Source organism: Pelophylax lessonae, assembly GCF_965119305.1.
Source record: "Pelophylax lessonae genome assembly, chromosome: 11".
NCBI lineage: Eukaryota > Metazoa > Chordata > Amphibia > Anura > Ranidae > Pelophylax > Pelophylax lessonae.
In genome coordinates, this window is record NC_138778.1 from 837,656 (window position 1) to 862,577 (window position 24,922).

Consider the following 24,922-nt stretch of genomic DNA (forward strand, 5'->3'; position numbering starts at 1 on the left):
GAGAGGCAGATCGCCGTTCTGTCAGGGGGGGGGGGGAAGGTGGAGAGAGGCAGATCGCCGTTCTGTCAGGGGGGGAAGGTGGAGAGAGGCAGATCGCCGTTCTGTCAGGGGGGGGAAGGTGGAGAGAGGCAGATCGCCGTTCTGTCAGGGGGGGAGGAGGAGAGAGGCAGAGCACCGTTCTGTCAGGGGGGGGGGGGGTGTGGAGAGAGGCAGATCACCGTTCTGTCAGGGGGGGGAAGGTGGAGAGAGGCAGATCACTGTTCTGTCGGGGGGGGGAGGAGGAGAGAGGCAGAGCACCGTTCTGTCAGGGGGGGGGGTTGAGAGAGGCAGATCACCGTTCTGTCAGGGGGGGGGGGGGTGGAGAGAGGCAGATCACCGTTCTGTCAGGGGGGGGGTGGAGAGAGGCAGATCACCGTTCTGTCAGGGGGGGGAAGGTGGAGAGAGGCAGATCACCGTTCTGTCAGGGGGGGGGGGGTGGAGAGAGGCAGATCACCGTTCTGTCAGGGGGGGGGGTGGAGAGAGGCAGATCACTGTTCTGTCAGGGGGGGGGGGTGGAGAGAGGCAGATCACTGTTCTGTCAGGGGGGGGAAGGTGGAGAGAGGCAGATCACCGTTCTGTCAGGGGGGGGGGGGGGTGGAGAGAGGCAGATCACTGTTCTGTCAGGGGGGGAGGAGTAGAGAGGCAGATCGCCGTTCTGTCAGGGGGGGGAAGGTGGAGAGAGGCAGATCACTGTTCTGTCAGGGGGGGGGGGGTGGAGAGAGGCAGATCACTGTTCTGTCAGGGGGGGAGGAGTCGAGAGGCAGATCACCGTTCTGTCAGGGGGGGAAGGTGGAGAGAGGCAGATCACCGTTCTGTCAGGGGGGGAGGAGTAGAGAGGCAGATCGCCGTTCTGTCAGGGGGGGGAAGGTGGAGAGAGGCAGATCACTGTTCTGTCAGGGGGGGGGGGTGGAGAGAGGCAGATCACCGTTCTGTCAGGGGGGGGGGGTGGAGAGAGGCAGATCACCGTTCTGTCAGGGGGGGGAAGGTGGAGAGAGGCAGATCACCGTTCTGTCAGGGGGGGGGAAGGTGGAGAGAGGCAGATCACCGTTCTATTGGGGGGGGGGGGGGAGGTGGAGATTTTGTCTCTCTGCTAGTTCTGCAGGAACACGGATCTCACATTTAACCCTTTGATCACCCCCCGATGTTAACCCCTTCCTTGCCAGTGTCATTAGTACAGTGACAGTGCAATTTTTAGCTGTCACTGGTCCCCAAAAAAGATTTTTCTGCTGCAATCTCGCAGTCCCGCCAAAAATCGCAGATCATCGCCATTACTAGTAAAAATAATAAATAAAATTGCCATAAAATATCCCATAGTTTGTAGACGCGAACCAATCATACGCCAATCATCGGGATTTGGAGCTGAATACAGATTGGAATAAACTGAAGAAATTTCCTCTTTTATATTTTTTTATTGGATGTTTTATATCAGAAAGTAAAGTTTTTTTTTTTTTAATTGTCGCTCTTTTTTTGTTTATAGCTCAAAAAATAAAAACCGCAGAGGTGATCAAATACCAGCAAAAGAATCTCTATTTGTGGGGGAAAAAGGAAACCAATTGTATTTGGGTACAGCGTCGCACGACCGTGCAAGTGTCAGTTACACTAACGCAGTGCCGAATCGCAAAAAATGGCCTGATCATGAAGGGGGGTAAATCTTCCGGAGGTGAACCTTTACACCCCCCCCTCCCCCCCATTCAATGCCCATATCAGCCTTTGGCAGGGGGAGGGGGGGGGGAGGGGAAGGAGGAGGAGAGGCTGCATATGGCTGGATCTGCAGAGAGTCTTATGAGTCCTCTACACTTTCTCTGCAGTCATCTCAGCCTCTGGATTTACCCAGGCTCAGTGGGGGGGGGGGGGAGGAGGTTGGGGAGGGGGGGGGGAAGGGAGGGGGAGGAGGAAGAGGAAGAGGAAGAGGAGGAAGAGGAAGAGGAAGAGGAGGAGGAGGAAGAGGAGGGGGGGAGGAGGAAGAGGAGGGGGAGGAGGAAGAGGAGGGGGGGAGGAAGAGGAGGGGGGGAGGGGGAGGAGGAAGAGGAGGGGGGGAGGGGGAGGAGGAAGAGGAGGGGAGGGGGAGGAGGAAGAGGAGGGGGGAGGAGGAGGAAGAGGAGGGGGGAGGAGAGGCTGCATATGGCTGGATCTGCAGAGAGTCTTGTGAGTCCTCTACACTTTCTCTGCAGTCATCTGAATTTACCCAGAGGTCCAATATCGGCAAGAGAAAAAAATTACAACTTGTAAATTGGGTTTTGGATCGGCAGATCACCGGATTAAAGATTTATGAGCAGCAGACGGCTCAGTGGAGAGGAGGGGGAGGAGGAGGAAGGGGGGGAGGGGGTGAGGAGGAAGGGGGGTGAGGGGGAGGAGGAGGGGGAGGAGGCGGGGGAGGAGGAGGGGGAGGAGGCGGGGGAGGGGGGAGGAGGGGGAGGGGGAGGAGGCACCGGTGTCAGGCCTGCCTGATGTATGTAAATATTTAACCATTACTGTACAACATACTGGAGCCGGGTTCAGGTTGGTTGCCGTAGGTTACCGCACATGGATGCTCTATGAAGAAATATACTGGAGATTGAAGATAAAGCAGCAGCTGTCCTTAAAGAGAAACTTCACCCAAAAGAGAAAGTTCCGCTGTTCCTCCTCCTGCTCCCCCCCCCTCACATTTGGCACATCATTATTTTTTTTTTGGTGGGGGGGGGGGGGTACCTGGTTTTAACTGGTACAAGCTCAGATCACCGTGGGGATCCAAGAAAACAACCCCCCCCCCCCCACCTTTTGGCACGCATCACAGGTCCCGGAAGGCTGCGGGGCCCTACAGATAACTCAGCCGGCTGCTGACAGGTAATATGCCGATGCTGGGGGCCGAAGCCCAGGAAGGAGACCTGCCGAGTAAGGGGGGAGGGGAAGTGAATGGCAGAAAGTTCAATGAATGCTGAAAGGTCCACTTTAAAAACGAACCCACCACCCCGGGGTCTGCAACCTCCCACCATCACACCTGTGTAGGAGGGGCTAGTGACAGGTGAGAGGAGACATTGTCCCTGGAAAGTGATGCACATCGAATGCTTCTTGTATGTCCAGGACTTGATATTCACCGACACGAGGCACATGTGAGATCCGAGGACCATTCCTGACCACTTACCTGCCAGACACTCCCCCCGCATTCAGCTTTCAGCACTGTCACACTTTGAACGACAATTGCGCGGTCATGCTACACTGTATCCATATGACGTTTTTTTCATTTTTTACACAAATAGAGCGTTCTTTTGGTGGTATTTATTCACCGCTGACGGTTTTATTTTTTGCTAAACAAATGAAAAGACCGAAAATTTTGAAAAATAAAAAGTCATAGTTAGAAAATTTACCAGTTTGCAAAATTTTATGGTTTTTTTTTGATGGGCACTGATGGGTGACACTGATTGGCAGCAATGATAGGCAGCCCTGGTGGGCAATGATTGGCCGTGGTCCGATGACACGCCGGCCCCACCACAACGACACGCCGGCCCGATGAGACACTGACCTGATGACGCGCCGGCCCGATGACACGCCGGCCCGATGACACGCCGGCCCGATGACACGCCGGCCCGATGACACGCCGGCCCGATGACACGCCGGCCCGAAGACACGCCGGCCCGATGACATGCCAGGCCCGATGACACGCCGGCCCGATGACACGCCGGCCCGATGACACGCCGGCCCGATGACACGCCGGCCCGATGACACGCCGGCCCGATGACACGCCGGCCCTGATGACACGCCGGCCCGATGACACGCCGGCCCGATGACACGCAGGCCCGATGACACGCCGGCCCGATGACACGCCGGCCCGATGACACGCCAGGCCCGATGACACGCCAGGCCCGATGACACGCCAGGCCCGATGACACGCCAGGCCCGATGACACGCTGACCTGATGACACGCCGGCCCGATGACACGCCGGCCCGATGAGACACTGACCTGATGACACGCCGGTCCGATGACTCGCTGGCCCGATGACACGCCGGTCCGATGGCACGCCAGGCCCGATGACACACCGGCCTGATGACACGCCGGCCTGATGACACGCCGGCCTGATGACACGCCAGGCCTGATGACACGCCAGGCCTGATGACACGCCAGGCCTGATGACATGCCAGGCCTGATGACACGCCGTCTGTGGAAGGCCATGCAAATCAGACTTTCTATAAACATGTTCTGCGGACCATCGCTTTAGTCCAAGTGAAAGCTGCGACTCGGGACTGAAGAGAAAGGGAAGGAAGCACAGAAGAATGATTGGTTATTCTGAAGCCGTCCTCCTAGGACAATAGCATAAAACTGAGGCATGCTGGGAGGAGGAGAGAAACGCAGCGGTAAGCTTTGCCACCAATCCTGCTCCATGAAATCCGTGTTTTTGTTTCATTTGTGAATCCAAGTAAAATATGGAATCCCGCTAAGGTGGGCTCACCTGGTCAGGGCCTTTGTCAAACATCTTGCGGGTGCGGGGGAACTGGTGCGAATGGGGCGTGTACTGGACCCCCATAGCTGTTCCCACATTGGCTGGCCGGTTGGAAGGAAGCTCCCTGTTGGCTGGAGGTTTTGTCATGTCATTGGTAAGGCTGGAGCTGCTGGCACTTGGAGTTGGAGGAGACCCCCTGAAGGAACAGCAAACGTCACTTTATCACTTTTCCCTTTAACAGGAAAAATGTAACACAGACAGAAAGTTATACTGAGAATATCCTTTATATTCCGCCCAGATCACTGAAAACCAAAAGGCAGAAACTCTTCAAAGCCACCAAAATAAATACAATGGCTGCCAATCCATCTCTTGTTAAAGTGATTGGAAAGTCACAACTAATAAATACTTTTATCCCTGTTTAGGTCAATAATAAATGCAGGAAGTGTTCCCTTTGTGCAGAGCACTGCTGTGTGGTCACAGATCCTCCCTCTGCTCTCCTTCCTGATCTAAGGGAGTACAGTGGGAGGGGCTGAGATTCCCTTCCGATGTATGGGAGTACAGTGGGAGGGGCTGAGATTCCCTTCTGATGTATGTAAGGGAGTACAGTGGGAGGGGCTGAGATTCCCTTCCGATGTATGTAAGGGATTACAGTGGGAGGGGCTGAGATTCCCTTCTGATGTATGTAAGGGAGTACAGTGGGAGGGGCTGAGATTCCCTTCCGATGTATGGGAGTACAGTGGGAGGGGCTGAGATTCCCTTCCGATGTATGTAAGGGATTACAGTGGGAGGGACTGAGATTCCCTTCTGATGTATGTAAGGGAGTACAGTGGGAGGGGCTGAGATTCCCTTCCGATGTATGTAAGGGAGTACAGTGGGAGGGGCTGAGATTCCCTTCCGATGTAAGGGAGTACAGTGGGAGGGGCTGAGATTTCCTTCTGATGTAAGGAAATACAGTGGGAGGGGCTGAGATTCCCTTTCCGATGTATGTAAGGGAGTACAGTGGGAGGGGCTAAGATTCCCTTCTGATGTATGTAAGGGAGTACAGTGGGAGGAGCTGAGATTCCCTTCCGATGTATGTAAGGGAGTACAGTGGGAGGGGCTGAGATTCCCTTCTGATGTATGTGAGTACAGTGGGAGGGGCTGAGATTCCCTTTTGATGTATGTAAGGGAGTACAGTGGGAGGGCTGAGATTCCCTTCTGATGTATGTAAGGGAGTACAGTGGGAGGGGCTGAGATTCCCTTCCGATGTATGTAAGGGAGTACAGTGGGAGGGGCTGAGATTCCCTTCTGATGTATGTAAGGGAGTACAGTGGGAGGGGCTGAGATTCCCTTCCGATGTATGGGAGTACAGTGGGAGGGGCTGAGATTCCCTTCCGATGTATGTAAGGGAGTACAATGGGAGGGGCTGAGATTCCCTTCCGATGTATGTAAGGGAGTACAGTGGGAGGGGCTGAGATTCCCTTCCGATGTATGGGAGTACAGTGGGAGGGGCTGAGATTCCCTTCCGATGTATGTAAGGGATTACAGTGGGAGGGGCTGAGATTCCCTTCTGATGTATGTAAGGGAGTACAGTGGGAGGGGCTGAGATTCCTTTCCGATGTATGGGAGTACAGTGGGAGGGGCTGAGATTCCCTTCCGATGTATGTAAGGGATTACAGTGGGAGGGGCTGAGATTCCCTTCTGATGTATGTAAGGGAGTACAGTGGGAGGGGCTGAGATTCCCTTCCGATGTATGTAAGGGAGTACAGTGGGAGGGGCTGAGATTCCCTTCCGATGTATGTAAGGGAGTACAGTGGGAGGGGCTGAGATTTCCTTCTGATGTATGTAAGGAAATACAGTGGGAGGGGCTGAGATTCCCTTTCCGATGTATGTAAGGGAGTACAGTGGGAGGGGCTAAGATTCCCTTCTGATGTATGTAAGGGAGTACAGTGGGAGGAGCTGAGATTCCCTTCCGATGTATGTAAGGGAGTACAGTGGGAGGGGCTGAGATTCCCTTCTGATGTATGCGAGTACAGTGGGAGGGGCTGAGATTCCCTTTTGATGTATGTAAGGGAGTACAGTGGGAGGGCTGAGATTCCCTTCTGATGTATGTAAGGGAGTACAGTGGGAGGGGCTGAGATTCCCTTCCGATGTATGTAAGGGAGTACAGTGGGAGGGGCTGAGATTCCCTTCTGATGTATGTAAGGGAGTACAGTGGGAGGGGCTGAGATTCCCTTCCGATGTATGTAAGGGAGTACAATGGGAGGGGCTGAGATTCCCTTCCGATGTATGTAAGGGAGTACAATGGGAGGGGCTGAGATTCCCTTCCGATGTATGGGAGTACAGTGGGAGGGGCTGAGATTCCCTTCCGATGTATGTAAGGGAGTACAATGGGAGGGGCTGAGATTCCCTTCCGATGTATGTAAGGGAGTACAGTGGGAGGGGCTGAGATTCCCTTCCGATGTATGGGAGTACAGTGGGAGGGGCTGAGATTCCCTTCCGATGTATGTAAGGGATTACAGTGGGAGGGGCTGAGATTCCCTTCTGATGTATGTAAGGGAGTACAGTGGGAGGGGCTGAGATTCCTTTCCGATGTATGGGAGTACAGTGGGAGGGGCTGAGATTCCCTTCCGATGTATGTAAGGGATTACAGTGGGAGGGGCTGAGATTCCCTTCTGATGTATGTAAGGGAGTACAGTGGGAGGGGCTGAGATTCCCTTCCGATGTATGTAAGGGAGTACAGTGGGAGGGGCTGAGATTCCCTTCCGATGTATGTAAGGGAGTACAGTGGGAGGGGCTGAGATTTCCTTCTGATGTATGTAAGGAAATACAGTGGGAGGGGCTGAGATTCCCTTTCCGATGTATGTAAGGGAGTACAGTGGGAGGGGCTAAGATTCCCTTCTGATGTATGTAAGGGAGTACAGTGGGAGGAGCTGAGATTCCCTTCCGATGTATGTAAGGGAGTACAGTGGGAGGGGCTGAGATTCCCTTCTGATGTATGCGAGTACAGTGGGAGGGGCTGAGATTCCCTTTTGATGTATGTAAGGGAGTACAGTGGGAGGGCTGAGATTCCCTTCTGATGTATGTAAGGGAGTACAGTGGGAGGGGCTGAGATTCCCTTCCGATGTATGTAAGGGAGTACAGTGGGAGGGGCTGAGATTCCCTTCTGATGTATGTAAGGGAGTACAGTGGGAGGGGCTGAGATTCCCTTCCGATGTATGTAAGGGAGTACAATGGGAGGGGCTGAGATTCCCTTCCGATGTATGTAAGGGAGTACAATAGGAGGGGCTGAGATTCCCTTCCGATGTATGTAAGGGAGTACAGTGGGAGGGGCTGAGATTCCCTTCCGATGTATGTAAGGGAGTACAGTGGGAGGGGCTGAGATTTCCTTCTGATGTATGTAAGGGAGTACAGTGGGAGGGGCTGAGATTCCCTTCCGATGTATGTAAGGGAGTACAGTGGGAGGGGCTGAGATTCCCTTCCGATATATGTAAGGGAGTATAGTGGGAAGGCCTGAGATTTCCTTCTAAAGTATGTGACTACAGTGGGAGGGGCTGAGATTCCCTTCTGATGTATGTAAGGGAGTACAGTGGGAGGGGCTGAGATTCCCTTTTGATGTATGTAAGGGAGTACAGTGGGAGGGGCTGAGATTCCCTTCAATTGTATGTAAGGGAGTATAGTGGGAAGGCCTGAGATTTCTTTCCGATGTGAGTACAGTGGGCGGGGCTGAGATTTCCTTCTGATGTATGTATGGGAGAACAGTGGGAGGGGCTGAGATTCCCTTCTGATGTATGTATGGGAGAACAGTGGGAGGGGCTGAGATTCCCTTTTGATGTATGTAATGGAGTACAGTGGGAGGGGCTGAGATTCCCTTCCGATGTATGTAAGGGAGTATAGTGGGAAGGCCTGAGATTCCTTTCCGATGTAAGTACAGTGGGAGGGGCTGAGATTTTCTTCTGATGTATGTATGGGAGAACAGTGGGAGGGGCTGAGATTCCCTTCTGATGTATGTAAGGGAGTACAGTGGGAGGGGCTGAGATTCCCTTTTGATGTATGTAAGGGAGTACAGTGGGAGGGGCTGAGATTCCCTTTTGATGTATGTAAGGGAGTATTACAAAAAAAACCAAAGAATTTGGACTAAAGATCTTCAGTGTGTTAGAATCCGGGATGGGCAAATGGCAGCCATTGGGGTTGTGCTGAGCGCTCTCTATAGTGACCTGCATCTCCCTGCAGTCTATAATCCGCTGTGTATGGGGAGCTTGCTGGTCTCTTCTCACTATTTAACGGACTTTGTTACCTTTATTCCTTCGTCTCTCTCACTGCGGATTATTTGTTACCTGAAGTCCTGCCAAGAAATGATCTGCCATTGTGCAATACATCAATACCACATTTCAGGACCTTCCTCACCCGACTTGATGGATCAGCATGCCTTTGTTGGTGGGACTGGCTGGGGCGGACTGCGTCAGGGCTGCGGCATCCAGAATGCGCTGTGGCCGGGTGCTCACAGTGGCCTGTGGAAAGAAACCAATATAGTCTGAGTCTCCAGGAAAAAGCTGCAGAGGGGTAGCGCTTCCGACAGCCGTGCAGCAAAATATATGGCTGTGGATAACCGGCGTCCCATGAGGGCCATCAAACACCGGCCTCTCTCCAAGGATGACGCCGCCATATAAATCATTAAGAATAATAATAAAGCCAAGTAGCGGCTTCTAGCGACATATTCCGAATGTTCCTTCTCTCCACTCAGTGCTTTATATGATAAACAGCCATTATTTCTATTCCCCGTACATAAAACTAGATTGGATTCAGCTCTTTAAAGGATAAGTTCTCCTTTTGGAACATGTTCCGTATTTATGGTGGAAGATGTAGCAGGTTCTGGTAGCTGCAGCCTCTCCTGTAAATGACTTGAACTACAAGTACCATCAGCCTTTGTGGGGGGCAGCTTGTAGTTCTGAATGGACTGCGAGGGTGCTGATGAGCGACCTCATAGGTCATTCAGCCTGCAGCTTGTAAACAGTCAGCTTGTATGCAGGCGTAGAGGCATGCGGGTATAGAGGTATGACAGTATAGAGGCATGCAGGCGTAGAGGCATCAGCTCAACCCTCGGTCTTCCACACATCGTAAATATGCCGATTTACTCTGTGGTTACACTTATAATAATGTATATTGTATTTTGTTTTAGCCTTGGTGCCGGCAGTCTGGTCCTCCAGGCTGGTGTAAGGGTGCTGAGTTAATTAGCATGTGAATGATAACCTTGTCTAGATGGGATCAGCCATGAGTCAGCTGTACCTCGTTATCTAACCATTGTGTGATGTTTTGGGTAAATATTTGGGTCATTATTCATGTAGTGACTGACACACGCCAGCCAGCGTTACCACGAGAGGAGATTGTAGGTCCCTTGTCCCAGCACCAACAGCACCGGGAGTGGAGATGGTCGGTCGCACTCCCCAGCCCCAGCCACAGATTACAGATTTAACTGACTTTTCATCATTGGAGGATGATATGGATGATAAATCACCTGCCAAAGTGTTGCCACTGGGCCTGAGTGCCACCAGCCCGTGCCCTGGACTTTCAGCAATTCCAGAGACTGGGGTTTTAATAGACTTTTCTGCTGAGGAGGAACGTCCCAGTGAGCTTACAGGAGAAGAGCAGCCATCCAGGCATAGCGCTACTAACCTCTGCCTGCAACAATTGGTGACCCAGAAAGATGTGTGCAAGGCCACTGACTTTTCAGTTTACTTCCCTGCAGGCATCGGGGCCTAACATGACTGAGCTCTGCCCAACACCAACAGCAGCTTCAGCCTTCCTGAGAGAAGAGGCAGCCGGCCTTTCTGCTACACCACTGACTGGGAGATGGGATTTCCTGCCAGCAGCATCTGTGGAGTTACAAGAAACTTCTCCAGCTGAAGCGCTGACAACTGGACAGAGGGTCCAAGACCTCTGCCCCACACCTGTGGTAGTTCCGGAGGCCCAGGGTGAGAAGGTGGTGGTCACTCCCCAGCAGCAGATCAGGATCCAGGGGGAGAAGGGAGAGGAGATTGCAGTCCTTCCTTCCCAACACTCAGTCAGAGCGGAGGAAACTCTTCACTCCCCAGCCAGGATCTGTGCATCTGGGAGATGGAACCAGAGAAAGGTTGTCCCAAAATCCAGATGGGGGTAAGGAAGATGGAGCAGCCGACTCCCCTTCCCAGCAGCAGACGGCGCCCCAGAATGATGACACCAACCCAGTAGAAGAGGTGGCAACAGAGTAGAGTGCTGCTGGCCTCTGCCCTCAACTAACAAAGGATGGGTTTCCTGAGAAAGTGGATGGGACTGCAGTCTTTACTTGTATCACTTGTATACCCCATGGATGCTGGGCAGTCAGCCCAGATCCCCAACAGCTTGACAAAGTGATTCCCACCACCCTGTCTTCTCTCCAGCGACTTAAAAGGACTCCAGGGAGAAGGGCCAGTCCACGCTTCTCCCCAGCGGCGGGTATGTTCTACGAGAGAGGCAGAGGTTGGCTGGGTGAGTAACGCTGTGTTCTGGATAATTTGTTTGGTGTACTGTGTGAGTACAGACATTGGGGCATGGGAACTACGGACTAACTTCGAAGTCAACCTGTTTGGGGGTCTCCTCCTGCCTTAGTCTCCTTTGGAAAGGGGAGAGATGTGACGGGAGACACTTTGGTTGGGGGGGCCGTGGAATCCAGCTTAATTTAAAGAGGTTGGGAAATCCCTGTCTCAGCCCCCTAGGCCCCTCTTATGTGTAAGTCACCCTGTGTCTATTATGGGCACAGGGTGACCAAGAATATGATGGACTTAATGGACACAGAATATGGTTTGGATTACTCGTGGGACAGTAATATTTGTCAATATATCTCAGAGAATATATGAAGACTCTGGGACTGCAGGCCTAGCTGCCTATTGCCAATAAGGCTTCACACAGTCAGACTCCTAGCAGATGTGAATATCATCAGCTTAATCACCGGTCTTCCACACATCGTAATTATGCTGATTTACTCTGTGTTTACACTTATAATCATGTGTAATTTTGTATTTTGTTTTAGTCTTGGTGCCGGCAGTCTGGTCACCCAGGCTGGTTTAAGTGCGCTGAGTTAATTAGCATGTGAATGATAACCTTGTCTAGATGGGATTAGCCATGAGTAAGCTGTACCTCGGTATCTAACCTGTAACAGAAGTGTAGGTGGGACAGAACGCACACGGAGAGCAGGAGTGCCAACAAAGCCTTTTATTGAATGGTAGCGGGTAGGTTCACAAAGAAAGGGGCCAAAACAATAGTGCCCAGGGTCAGACCCAACATGGGTAGGACAGAGTTCCAGATAACAGGGGTAGTCCATAACAGGGGGCTCCAGATAGCATGGGCAAAGTCCTGGCCACTGAGGGATTGGGCCACACACGGGTCGGGGCAAAGAATGGGGTGACAAATTCTAGGCAGAGTTTGGGTAGGTCCAGGGTTAATCCACTCACCAGCTGGTAGGTACAGGGTAAATCCACTCCAGAGGATTGGCAGGTAGGATTGAAGAGGCCCGCGGGAAGCAGTAGGAGAGTCTGTTCTCTGGCCGCAGCCTAGAGACACACAGTCTGACAAACAGCAGAGCAGACACAGGTGTAAATCTCCTTCCAGGACCCTGCTACCACTATCTAAGAATGGAGCTGCACTCATGCTGGTGGCCAGGTAACCCCCAGCCTGGCCACCAGCATGAGTGCTTGGCTGGGGAGGGGAGAAGGACAGCACAGTGGGGGAATCCCTTGCTGGAAAAAAGGCCAAAGTCCTGGGAGTGCAGGGAAGAGAAAAATTAGAGGGAGGAAAAAAGTAGGGCCCGTGACAACCATAGTGTGATGTTTTCGGTAAATATTCCAGTCATTGTTCATGTCGTGACTGACATAATCCTCAAGTGGATAAAAAGTCTGTTTCTTCTTCAATAAAGAGTTAGTTGTTTTCAGATCCATACAAGCTAAGTTGTCGGCTAGTTTTGTATGGGGGTGGCTGGAATATCTGATATCTATGTTCAAGACTGACGGAAGGCCACAAACACGTTGTGGGTCGCGGTTCCATTACAGCAGGTATGAATGTATAGGAGGTATGCAGGTACAGAGGTATGCAGGCATAGCGGTATGCAGGTATAGAGGCATGCAGGTATAGAGGTATGACAGTATGGAGGTATGCAGATATGCAGGTATAGGCTGAAAGCTGCAGGGCTAGTCTACCATTGCACCCCTCATCCACTGATCCTGGGTGCAATGCTTTCCAGCCTCCTAGATGTGGCGGCTGCATTAGTGTCCTTTTATTTTCACCTGGTGATCCTGCCAGTAACACACTACCTGTCCTAGGGTGACAACGCTCATTGCTTTACTGTGTCTATAGAGCAGTGCTGTCACCCTAGGACAGAACTACAGAACACCTCTCCATCTCCTCCCCCACGCAGGAAACCCCTCCCCAACGCAGGAAACCCTTCCCCTCCCCAATGCAGGAAACCCCTCTCCTCCCCTCCCCAACGCAGGAAACCCCTCTCCTCCCTAGGAAACCCCTCCCCAACGCAGGAAATCCCTCCCCTCCCTAACGCAGGAAATCCCTCCCCTCCCTAACGCAGGAAATCCCTCTCCTCCCCAGGAAACCCCTCCCCAACGCAGGAAATCCCTCCCCTCCCCTCCCCAACGCAGGAAATCCCTCCCCTCCCCAATGCAGGAAATACATCTCCTCCCCCACGCAGGAAACCCCTTCCCAACGCAGGAAATCTCTCCCCTCCCCAACGCAGGAAATCCCCTCCCCAACGCAGGAAACCCCTCTCCAACGCAGGAAACCCCTCCCCTCCCCAACGCAGGAAACCCCTCCCCTCCCCAACGCAGGAAATCCCTCCCCTCCCCAACGCAGGAAACCCCTCCCCTCCCCAACACAGGAAACCCCTCCCCAACACAGGAAACCCCTCCCCAACACAGGAAACCCCTCCCCAACACAGGAAACCCCTCCCCAACACAGGAAACCCCCGCAGGAAATCCCTCTCCTCGCCAACGCAGGAAATCCCTCTCCTCCCCAACGCAGGAAATCCCTCTCCTCCCCAACGCAGGAAATCCCTCTCCTCCCCTCCCCAACGCAGGAAATCCCTCTCCTCCCCTCCCCTCCCCAACGCAGTAAATCCCTCTCATCCCCTCCCCAAAGCAGCAAATCCCTCTCATCCCCTCCCCAATGCAGCAAATCCCTCTCCTCCCCAATGCAGGATTATCCCTCCCCTCCCCCACTTACACCTCACATGTTGCTTCATTCTTATGGCTCCGCCCATTTTTCAACCTCATTCACCCAGATGAATCACGCACACTGTGTGAGGGGCGGGTTTCCCGGAATGAGCATGGACAGGTGTGCAGGTCGTCTCATTCATGTACATTAGGATGTGGTGCCTGCACAGGGGCCCGCGGCGGCTGCACAGGCACAGGGGCCCGCGGCGGCTGCACAGGCACAGGGGCCCGCGGCGGCTGCACAGGCACAGGGGCCCGCGGCGGCTGCACAGGCACAGGGGCCCGCGGCGGCTGCACAGGCACAGGGGCCCGCGGCGGCTGCACTCCCATCTGACAGCCATGCGGGTCCACAGACTTCTATAGGAGGTGTGATGCAAACCTTTGTTGTGGGGGTGTAATGAACAATGTAAGGCCAGAGCTCAGACAACTCACCTTATAGGCAATACTGTTGAGGACTTTCATAGCGAGGTCCGAGGCTTCTGGATAGGGATCTGCAGCCAGGTGAAGGAGCACCCGCCAGATCTGGGTGTACACACTGTTAAAGGAAACACCTACAAGAGAAAAGGTTCACAAGTCAGTCACCGCCTATATCCATCTGGCCAGAATATACTCATTAAAGCTCCACCCCGGGGATAATTATTGTATTTATATAGCAGGTGAAACCATTTCATACATCTGTCAGGTTTATATTGTGCTCTGTGACCCCATAGGGGAAATTTACACTCATTTCCTGTCCCTGTGGATCCCTCTCATTAGGACAGGAATTAAAGATAAAACTCTACAATGGGGACACGGGGGGGGGGGGGGCGTGTCTGGGGTTGGTCTGTAATAAATAAAATAGTAAACATCTTCCATCCCTCTCGGGGATCTCTCACTATGACATCAGGACGGTTTGGTTTATACCGGCAGCACAGACACAAAGATGTAACGGGTGATCCCCAATAAGCGCCAATAGAGGGCGACACATGGGACAAGATCCTCATTCAAAGTCATTATATGACAGATCGCTTCATATGCCGTAATGTACATTATACAGGAGAGGGGGAGGGGTATATGCAGGAGGGGGGGATAGGTATATACAGGAGGGGGGAGGGGGTATATACAGTAGGGGGGAGGGGGTATATACAGGACAATCTCATAAAATTAGAATATCATCAAAAGTGAATTTATTTCAGTAATTCAGAAAGATAATCTCCTATATTTTCTATAGATGTCACACAGAGTGAGAGATTTCCAGCATTTGATGATTGTGGCTTCCAGCGAGTGACACCCCAACATTCACCATCTCAGAAAATTAGAATATTACAGAAGACCAATAAAAGGGTTTATAATAGAGAAATGTTATCTTAGTGAGAAGTCTGTCCATGTACAGTATAGGAGAAGTCTGTCCATGTACAGTATAGGAGGAGAAGTCTGTCCATGTACAGTATAGGGGGAGAAGTCTGTCCATGTACAGTATAGGGGGAGAAGTCTGTCCATGTACAGTATAGGGGGAGAAGTCTGTCCATGTACAGTATAGGAAAAGTCTGTCCATGTACAGTATAGGAGGAGAAGTCTGTCCATGTACAGTATAGGGGGAGAAGTCTGTCCATGTACAGTATAGGGGGAGAAGTCTGTCCATGTACAGTATAGGGGGAGAAGTCTGTCCATGTACAGTATAGGAGGAGAAGTCTGTCCATGTACAGTATAGGAGGAGAAGTCTGTCCATGTACAGTATAGGAGGAGAAGTCTGTCCATGTACAGTATAGGGGGAGAAGTCTGTCCATGTACAGTATAGGAGGAGAAGTCTGTCCATGTACAGTATAGAAGTCTGTCCATGTACAGTATAGGAGGAGAAGTCTGTCCATGTACAGTATAGGATGAGAAGTCTGTCCATGTACAGTATAGGGGGAGAAGTCTGTCCATGTACAGTATAGGGGGAGAAGTCTGTCCATGTACAGTATAGGAGGAGAAGTCTGTCCATGTACAGTATAGGATGGGAAGTCTGTCCATGTACAGTATAGGGGGAGAAGTCTGTCCATGTACAGTATAGGAGGAGAAGTCTGTCCATGTACAGTATAGGGGGAGAAGTCTGTCCATGTACAGTATAGGAGGAGAAGTCTGTCCATGTACAGTATAGGATGGGAAGTCTGTCCATGTACAGTATAGGATGGGAGAAGTCTGTCCATGTACAGTATAGGAGGAGAAGTCTGTCCATGTACAGTATAGGATGGGAAGTCTGTCCATGTACAGTATAGGAGGAGAAGTCTGTCCATGTACAGTATAGGAGGAGAAGTCTGTCCATGTACAGTATAGGAGGAGAAGTCTGTCCATGTACAGTATAGGATGAGAAGTCTGTCCATGTACAGTATAGGAGGAGAAGTCTGTCCATGTACAGTATAGGAGAAGTCTGTCCATGTACAGTATAGGGGGAGAAGTCTGTCCATGTACAGTATAGGGGGAGAAGTCTGTCCATGTACAGTATAGGATGAGAAGTCTGTCCATGTACAGTATAGGAGAAGAAGTCTGTCCATGTACAGTATAGGGGGAGAAGTCTGTCCATGTACAGTATAGGAGGAGTCTGTCCATGTACAGTATAGGAGAAGTCTGTCCATGTACAGTATAGGATGAGAAGTCTGTCCATGTACAGTATAGGGGGAGAAGTCTGTCCATGTACAGTATAGGAGAAGTCTGTCCATGTACAGTATAGGGGGAGAAGTCTGTCCATGTACAGTATAGGAGGAGAAGTCTGTCCATGTACAGTATAGGATGAGAAGTCTGTCCATGTACAGTATAGGGGGAGAAGTCTGTCCATGTACAGTATAGGAGGAGAAGTCTGTCCATGTACAGTATAGAAGTCTGTCCATGTACAGTATAGGAGGAGAAGTCTGTCCATGTACAGTATAGGAGAAGTCTGTCCATGTACAGTATAGGAGAAGTCTGTCCATGTACAGTATAGGAGAAGTCTGTCCATGTACAGTATAGGGGGAGAAGTCTGTCCATGTACAGTATAGGGGGAGAAGTCTGTCCATGTACAGTATAGGAGGAGAAGTCTGTCCATGTACAGTATAGGAGGAGAAGTCTGTCCATGTACAGTATAGGAGGAGAAGTCTGTCCATGTACAGTATAGGAGGAGAAGTCTGTCCATGTACAGTATAGGAGGAGAAGTCTGTCCATGTACAGTATAGGAGAAGTCTGTCCATGTACAGTATAGGGGGAGAAGTCTGTCCATGTACAGTATAGGAGGAGAAGTCTGTCCATGTACAGTATAGGGGGAGAAGTCTGTCCATGTACAGTATAGGAGGAGAAGTCTGTCCATGTACAGTATAGGAGGAGAAGTCTGTCCATGTACAGTATAGGGGGAGAAGTCTGTCCATGTACAGTATAGGAGGAGAAGTCTGTCCATGTACAGTATAGGGGGAGAAGTCTGTCCATGTACAGTATAGGAGGAGAAGTCTGTCCATGTACAGTATAGGAGGAGAAGTCTGTCCATGTACAGTATAGGAGGAGAAGTCTGTCCATGTACAGTATAGGAGAAGTCTGTCCATGTACAGTATAGGATGAGAAGTCTGTCCATGTACAGTATAGGAGGAGAAGTCTGTCCATGTACAGTATAGGAGGAGAAGTCTGTCCATGTACAGTATAGGAGAAGTCTGTCCATGTACAGTATAGGGGGAGAAGTCTGTCCATGTACAGTATAGGGGGAGAAGTCTGTCCATGTACAGTATAGGAGGAGAAGTCTGTCCATGTACAGTATAGGGGGAGAAGTCTGTCCATGTACAGTATAGGAGGAGAAGTCTGTCCATGTACAGTATAGGGGGAGAAGTCTGTCCATGTACAGTATAGGAGGAGAAGTCTGTCCATGTACAGTATAGGAGGAGAAGTCTGTCCATGTACAGTATAGGGGGAGAAGTCTGTCCATGTACAGTATAGAAGTCTGTCCATGTACAGTATAGGAGGAGAAGTCTGTCCATGTACAGTATAGGAGGAGAAGTCTGTCCATGTACAGTATAGGATGAGAAGTCTGTCCATGTACAGTATAGGAGGAGAAGTCTGTCCATGTACAGTATAGGAGGAGAAGTCTGTCCATGTACAGTATAGGGGGAGAAGTCTGTCCATGTACAGTATAGGAGGAGAAGTCTGTCCATGTACAGTATAGGGGGAGAAGTCTGTCCATGTACAGTATAGGGGGAGAAGTCTGTCCATGTACAGTATAGGAGGAGAAGTCTGTCCATGTACAGTATAGGGGGAGAAGTCTGTCCATGTACAGTATAGGGGGAGAAGTCTGTCCATGTACAGTATAGGAGGAGAAGTCTGTCCATGTACAGTATAGGGGGAGAAGTCTGTCCATGTACAGTATAGAAGTCTGTCCATGTACAGTATAGGGGGAGAAGTCTGTCCATGTACAGTATAGGAGAAGTCTGTCCATGTACAGTATAGGATGGGAGAAGTCTGTCCATGTACAGTATAGGAGGAGAAGTCTGTCCATGTACAGTATAGGAGGAGAAGTCTGTCCATGTACAGTATAGGAGGAGAATTCTGTCCATGTACAGTATAGGATGAGAAGTCTGTCCATGTACAGTATAGGAGAAGTCTGTCCATGTACAGTATAGGGGAAGTCTGTCCATGTACAGTATAGGAGAAGTCTGTCCATGTACAGTATAGGGGAGAAGTCTGTCCATGTACAGTATAGGAGGAGAAGTCTGTCCATGTACAGTATAGGAGAAGTCTGTCCATGTACAGTATAGGGGGAGAAGTCTGTCCATGTACAGTATAGGGGAGAAGTCTGTCCATGTACAGTATAGGAGTCTGTCCATGTACAGTATAGGGGAGAAGTCTGTCCATGTACAGTATAGGAGTCTGTCCATGTACAGTATAGGAGGAGAAGTCTGTCCATGTACAGTATAGGGGGAGAAGTCTGTCCATGTACAGTATAGGAGAAGTCTGTCCATGTACAGTATAGGATGAGAAGTCTGTCCATGTACAGTATAGGATGAGAAGTCTGTCCATGTACAGTATAGGGGGAGAAGTCTGTCCATGTACAGTATAGGAGAAGTCTGTCCATGTACAGTATAGGGGGAGAAGTCTGTCCATGTACAGTATAGGGGGAGAAGTCTGTCCATGTACAGTATAGGATGAGAAGTCTGTCCATGTACAGTATAGGGGGAGAAGTCTGTCCATGTACAGTATAGGAGGAGAAGTCTGTCCATGTACAGTATAGGGGGAGAAGTCTGTCCATGTACAGTATAGGAGAAGTCTGTCCATGTACAGTATAGGATGAGAAGTCTGTCCATGTACAGTATAGGATGAGAAGTCTGTCCATGTACAGTATAGGAGAAGTCTGTCCATGTACAGTATAGGGGGAGAAGTCTGTCCATGTACAGTATAGGGGGAGAAGTCTGTCCATGTACAGTATAGGATGAGAAGTCTGTCCATGTACAGTATAGGGGGAGAAGTCTGTCCATGTACAGTATAGGAGGAGAAGTCTGTCCATGTACAGTATAGGAGGAGAAGTCTGTCCATGTACAGTATAGGATGCACTCAGTAATTGGTGGGGGCTCCTTTTTTTATGATTTACTGCATCAATGGGGCGTGGCATGGGGGCGTGGCATGGTGGCAGCCTGTGGCACTGCTGAGGTGTTATGGAAGCCCAGGTTGCTTTGACAGCGGCCTTCACCTCCTCTGCATTGTTGGGTCTGGTGTCTCTCATCTTCCTCTTGACAATCCCCCACAGATTCTCTATGGGATTTAGGTCAGGCCAGTTTGCTGGCCAATCAAGCACAGTGATAACATGATAATGTGACCAGGTATTGGTAGATTTGGCAGTGTGGGCGGTGCCAAGTCCTGCTGGAAAATTAAATCAGCATCTCCATAAAGCTGGTCAGCAGAGGGAAGCATGAAGAGCTCTAGAATTTCCTGCTAGAGGGCGGAGCTGACTTTGGACTCGATAAAACTCAGTGGACTCTAACAGGTTTTCTTCTAAGATTGTCCTGTATTTGGCTCCATCCATCTTCCCATCAACTCTGAGCAGCTTCCCTGTCCCTGCTGAAAAAAACATCCCCACACCATGATGCTGCCACCACCATGTTTCACAGTGGGGATGGTGTGTTCAGGGGGATGGGCAGTGTTAGTTTTCCCCCACACATAGCGTTTTGCTTTTAGGCCAAAAAGTTGAATTTTGGTCTCCTCTGAGCAGAGCTCCTCCCCCCACATGGCTCCTCCCAAACTGCAAACAGGACTTCTTATGGCTTTCTTCGACGGTGGGGTCTGTCCTGGAAGGACCGGCGACGGTGGGGTCTGTCCTGGAAGGACCGGGGACGGTGTTTGTCCTGGAAGGCCCGGGGACGGTGTCTGTCCTGGAAGGACCGGGGACGGTGTCTGTCCTGGAAGGACCGGGGACGGTGTCTGTCCTGGAAGGACCGGGGACGGTGTCTGTCCTGGAAGGCCCGGGGACGGTGTCTGTCCTGGAAGGCCCGGGGACGGTGTTTGTCCTGGAAGGCCCGGGGACGGTGTCTGTCCAGGAAGGACCGGCGACGGTGGGGGTCTGTCCTGGAAGGACCGGGGACGGTGTTTGTCCTGGAAGGCCCGAGGACGGTGTTTGTCCTGGAAGGCCCGGCGACGGTGTTTGTCTGTCCTGGAAGGCCCGGCGACGGTGTTTGTCTGTCCTGGAAGGACCGGCGACGGTGGGGTCTGTCCTGGAAGGACCGGCGACGGTGGGGTCTGTCCTGGAAGGACCGGCGACGGTGGGGTCTGTCCTGGAAGGACCGGCGACGGTGGGGTCTGTCCTGGAAGGACCGGCGACGGTGGGGTCTGTCCTGGAAGGACCGGCGACGGTGGGGTCTGTCCTGGAAGGACCGGCGACGGTGGAGGCTGTCCTGGAAGGACCGGCGACGGTGGAGGCTGTCCTGGAAGGACCGGCGACGGTGGGGTCTGTCCTGGAAGGACCGGCGACGGTGGGGTCTGTCCTGGAAGGACCGGGGACGGTGTTTGTCCTGGAAGGACCGGCGACGGTGGGGTCTGTCCTGGAAGGACCGGCGACGGTGGGGTCTGTCCTGGAAGGACCGGCGACGGTGGGGTCTGTCCTGGAAGGACCGGCGACGGTGGGGTCTGTCCTGGAAGGACCGGCGACGGTGGGGTCTGTCCTGGAGGGACCGGCGACGGTGGGGTCTGTCCTGGAAGGCCCGGGGACGGTGTTTGTCCTGGAAGGCCCGGGGACGGTGTTTGTCCTGGAAGGCCCGGGGACGGTGTCTGTCCTGGAAGGCCCAGGGACGGTGTCTGTCCTGGAAGGCCCAGGGACGGTGTCTGTCCTGGAAGGCCCAGGGACGGTGTCTGTCCTGGAAGGCCCAGGGACGGTGTCTGTCCTGGAAGGCCCAGGGACGGTGTCTGTCCTGGAAGGCCCAGGGACGGTGTCTGTCCTGGAAGGCCCAGGGACGGTGTTTGTCCTGGAAGGCCCAGGGACGGTGTCTGTCCTGGAAGGCCCAGGGACGGTGTCTGTCCTGGAAGGCCCAGGGACGGTGTCTGTCCTGGAAGGCCCAGGGACGGTGTCTGTCCTGGAAGGCCCAGGGACGGTGTCTGTCCTGGAAGGCCCAGGGACGGTGTCTGTCCTGGAAGGCCCAGGGACGGTGTCTGTCCTTGAACACTCTCCAGTCAGACCTGTAATTGGCGCAGTGTCGCTCCGGAGCTCTCAGTGAAGCCGTTTCTCCCTCAATCTGTGCGATTTGTAGAGGCGGCCGCTGCTAATGATCACCAGGAACCCCGGAGGACTCGGAGACGCCAGCAAACCCAGATCAAAGGAGGCGGGGGGAGGGGGGAATGACAGAGTAACTGGGGCTGGGGGGGGAGGGGAGGAGAGCCCGGAGTGAGGAAAGGTCACATTGAAGAGGTGGGATGAGAAGATGAAGATGAGAAGCGGTGAAGGATGGAGGTGCGGGGGAGGGAGCGTGATCAGCCGCACATGTCACTCAAATCCTCAGGGGGGAGGGGAGACAGGAGGGGAATCCCAAGATGGGGGGGGGATTCCTGTCGGTGCGATTTTATGTAAAGGCGTGGGAGTGCGGCCTGACAATTCTCAGAAGACCGGCAAAATATCTGCACAGAAACGCGTCGGGACTGTTCGCACCTCACTCACTGAGATCTGAACCAATTAGAAAGAAGACAAAGAGAACCTCCCACATCTGAAGACTAATCCTGACCCCACCCACATCTTCAGCCTGCTGGTGGCCAGCACAACCCATCCCCCGCCATGTGTCTTCATCACAAAACCCGAATGATGCCGAAATACCACCGACTGTCCCATCGTTACAGGAGACCGCCAGAGACTGCTTCCACGTTACAGGAGACCGCCAGAGACTGCTTCCACGTTACAGGAGACCGCCAGAGACTGCATCCACGTTACAGGAGACCGCCAGAGACTGCTTCCACGTTACAGGAGACCCCCAGAGACTGCATCCACGTTACAGGAGACCCCCAGAGACTGCTTCCACGTTACAGGAGACCCCCAGAGACTGCTTCCACGTTACAGGAGACCCCCAGAGACTGCTTCCACGTTACAGGAGACCGCCAGAGACCGCTTCCACGTTACAGGAGACCGCCAGAGACTGCATCCACGTTACAGGAGACCGCCAGAGACTGCTTCCACGTTACAGGAGACCGCCAGAGACTGCTTCCACGTTACAGGAGACCCCCAGAGACTGCTTCCACGTTACAGGAGACCGCCAGAGACTGCATCCACGTTACAGGAGACCGCCAGAGACTGCTTCCACGTTACAGGAGACCGCCAGAGACTGCTTCCACGTTACAGGAGACCGCCAGAGACTGCTTCCACGTTACAGGAGACCCCCAGAGACTGCTTCCACGTTACAGGAGACCGCCAGAGACTGCATCCACGTTACAGGAGACCGCCAGAGACTGCTTCCACGTTACAGGAGACCGCCAGAGACTGCTTCCACGTTACAAGAGACCGCCAGAGACTGCTTCCACGTTACAGGAGACTGCCAGAGACTGCTTCCACGTTACAGGAGACCGCCAGAGACTGCTTCCACGTTACAGGAGACCGCCAGAGACTGCTTCCACGTTACAGGAGACCGCCAGAGACTGCTTCCACGTTACAGGAGACCGCCAGAGACTGCTTCCACGTTACAGGAGACCGCCAGAGACTGCTTCCACGTTACAGGAGACCCCCAGAGACTGCTTCCACGTTACAGGAGACCGCCAGAGACTGCATCCACGTTACAGGAGACCGCCAGAGACTGCTTCCACGTTACAGGAGACCGCCAGAGACTGCTTCCACGTTACAAGAGACCGCCAGAGACTGCTTCCACGTTACAAGAGACCGCCAGAGACTGCTTCCACGTTACAGGAGACTGCCAGAGACTGCTTCCACGTTACAGGAGACCGCCAGAGACTGCTTCCACGTTACAGGAGACCGCCAGAGACTGCTTCCACGTTACAGGAGACCGCCAGAGACTGCTTCCACGTTACAGGAGACCGCCAGAGACTGCTTCCACGTTACAGGAGACCCCCAGAGACTGCTTCCACGTTACAGGAGACCCCCAGAGACTGCTTCCACGTTACAGGAGACCGCCAGAGACTGCTTCCACGTTACAGGAGACCGCCAGAGACTGCTTCCACATTACAGGAGACCGCCAGAGACCGCTTCCACGTTACAGGAGACCCCCAGAGACTGCTTCCACATTACAGGAGACCGCCAGAGACTGCATCCACGTTACAGGAGACCCCCAGAGACTGCTTCCACATTACAGGAGACCGCCAGAGACTGCTTCCACGTTACAGGAGACCGCCAGAGACTGCTTCCACGTTACAGGAGACCGCCAGAGACTGCTTCCACGTTACAGGAGACCGCCAGAGACTGCTTCCACGTTACAGGAGACCGCCAGAGACTGCTTCCACGTTACAGGAGACCGCCAGAGACTGCTTCCACATTACAGGAGACCGCCAGAGACTGCTTCCACGTTACAGGAGACCGCCAGAGACTGCTTCCACGTTACAGGAGACTGTCAGAGACTGCTTCCACGTTACAGGAGACCGCCAGAGACTGCTTCCACGTTACAGGAGACCGCCAGAGACTGCTTCCACGTTACAGGAGACCGCCAGAGACTGCTTCCACGTTACAGGAGACCGCCAGAGACTTCTTCCACATTACAGGAGACCGCCAGAGACTGCTTCCACGTTACAGGAGACTGCCAGAGACTGCTTCCACGTTACAGGAGACTGCCAGAGACTGCTTCCACGTTACAGGAGACTGCCAGAGACTGCTTCCACGTTACAGGAGACCCCCAGAGACTGCTTCCACATTTTGGAGACACCCCCCCCCCCCCGGTGATCTGAACACACATGAGGGATTCTCACCTATCAGAGAGTTGAGCGAGGAGTAGGAGCTGACCCGTCTCATCTTGTCGATGGTCTCGAAGGACAGAATGTATTCCTCATTGTCTGGGCTGCCCAGGGTGCTGCTGGCACTGCTGCTGGTGCTGAGATTCCCCGGGGAGAACGCCACACCGCCCCCTCCTGGAGGAAAACAAAATATCACAAGTCATTACATATATCACTGGATGGTTTGTAACCATTTTATGACCAGAGATCATGGGAGGCGAGGATCCCACCACAGATCCCATCTCAGAGCCCACCACAGATCCCATCTCAGATCCGACCACAGATCCCATCTCAGAGCCCACCGCAGATCCGACCACAGATCCCAACGCAGATCCCACCTCAGATCCTATCACAGAGCCTACCTCATCCCACCACAGATCCCATCCCAGATCCGACCACAGATCCCATCTCAGATCCCAACGCAGAGCCCACCTCAGATCCCAACGCAGAGCCCACCGCAGATCCCACCTCAGATCCCAACGCAGAGCCCATCTCAGATCCCAACGCAGAGCCCATCTCAGATCCCACCGCAGAGCCCACCCTGATATAAAGAGCGCCACCTACCCCCTCCTCCATCCCCAGACTGATATAAAGAGCGCCACCTACCCCCTCCTCCACCCCCACACTGATATAAAGAGCACCATCTACCCACCCCCCCCCTTAGACTGATATAAAGGGTGCCACCTACCAATCAAACCCAGACTGATATAAACCCCGACCCCCCCCCCCCCCCCCAGACTGATATAAAGGGTGCCACCTACCAATCAAACCCAGACTGATATAAACCCCGACCCCCCCCCCCCCCCAGACTGATATAAAGAGCGCCACCTACCCATCCCCCACAGACTGATATAAAGAGCGTCATCTACCCATCACCCCCAGACTGAT

General features: G+C 52.8%; 1 protein-coding gene across 1 annotated transcript in view; it reads right to left on the minus strand.

Moving 5' to 3' along the window:
• RPTOR (regulatory associated protein of MTOR complex 1) overlaps positions 1–24,922 on the minus strand; it is a 157,743-nt gene that overhangs the window by 48,360 nt on the left and 84,461 nt on the right. Inside the window, exons 14-17 of the mRNA XM_082271304.1 lie at positions 24,011–24,169; positions 14,096–14,214; positions 8,841–8,944; positions 4,464–4,650 (exon numbers count right to left, since the gene is read on the minus strand). Of these exons, the coding sequence (XP_082127430.1) occupies positions 4,464–4,650; positions 8,841–8,944; positions 14,096–14,214; positions 24,011–24,169 (569 nt within the window). The remainder of the gene's footprint in view (positions 1–4,463; positions 4,651–8,840; positions 8,945–14,095; positions 14,215–24,010; positions 24,170–24,922) is intronic.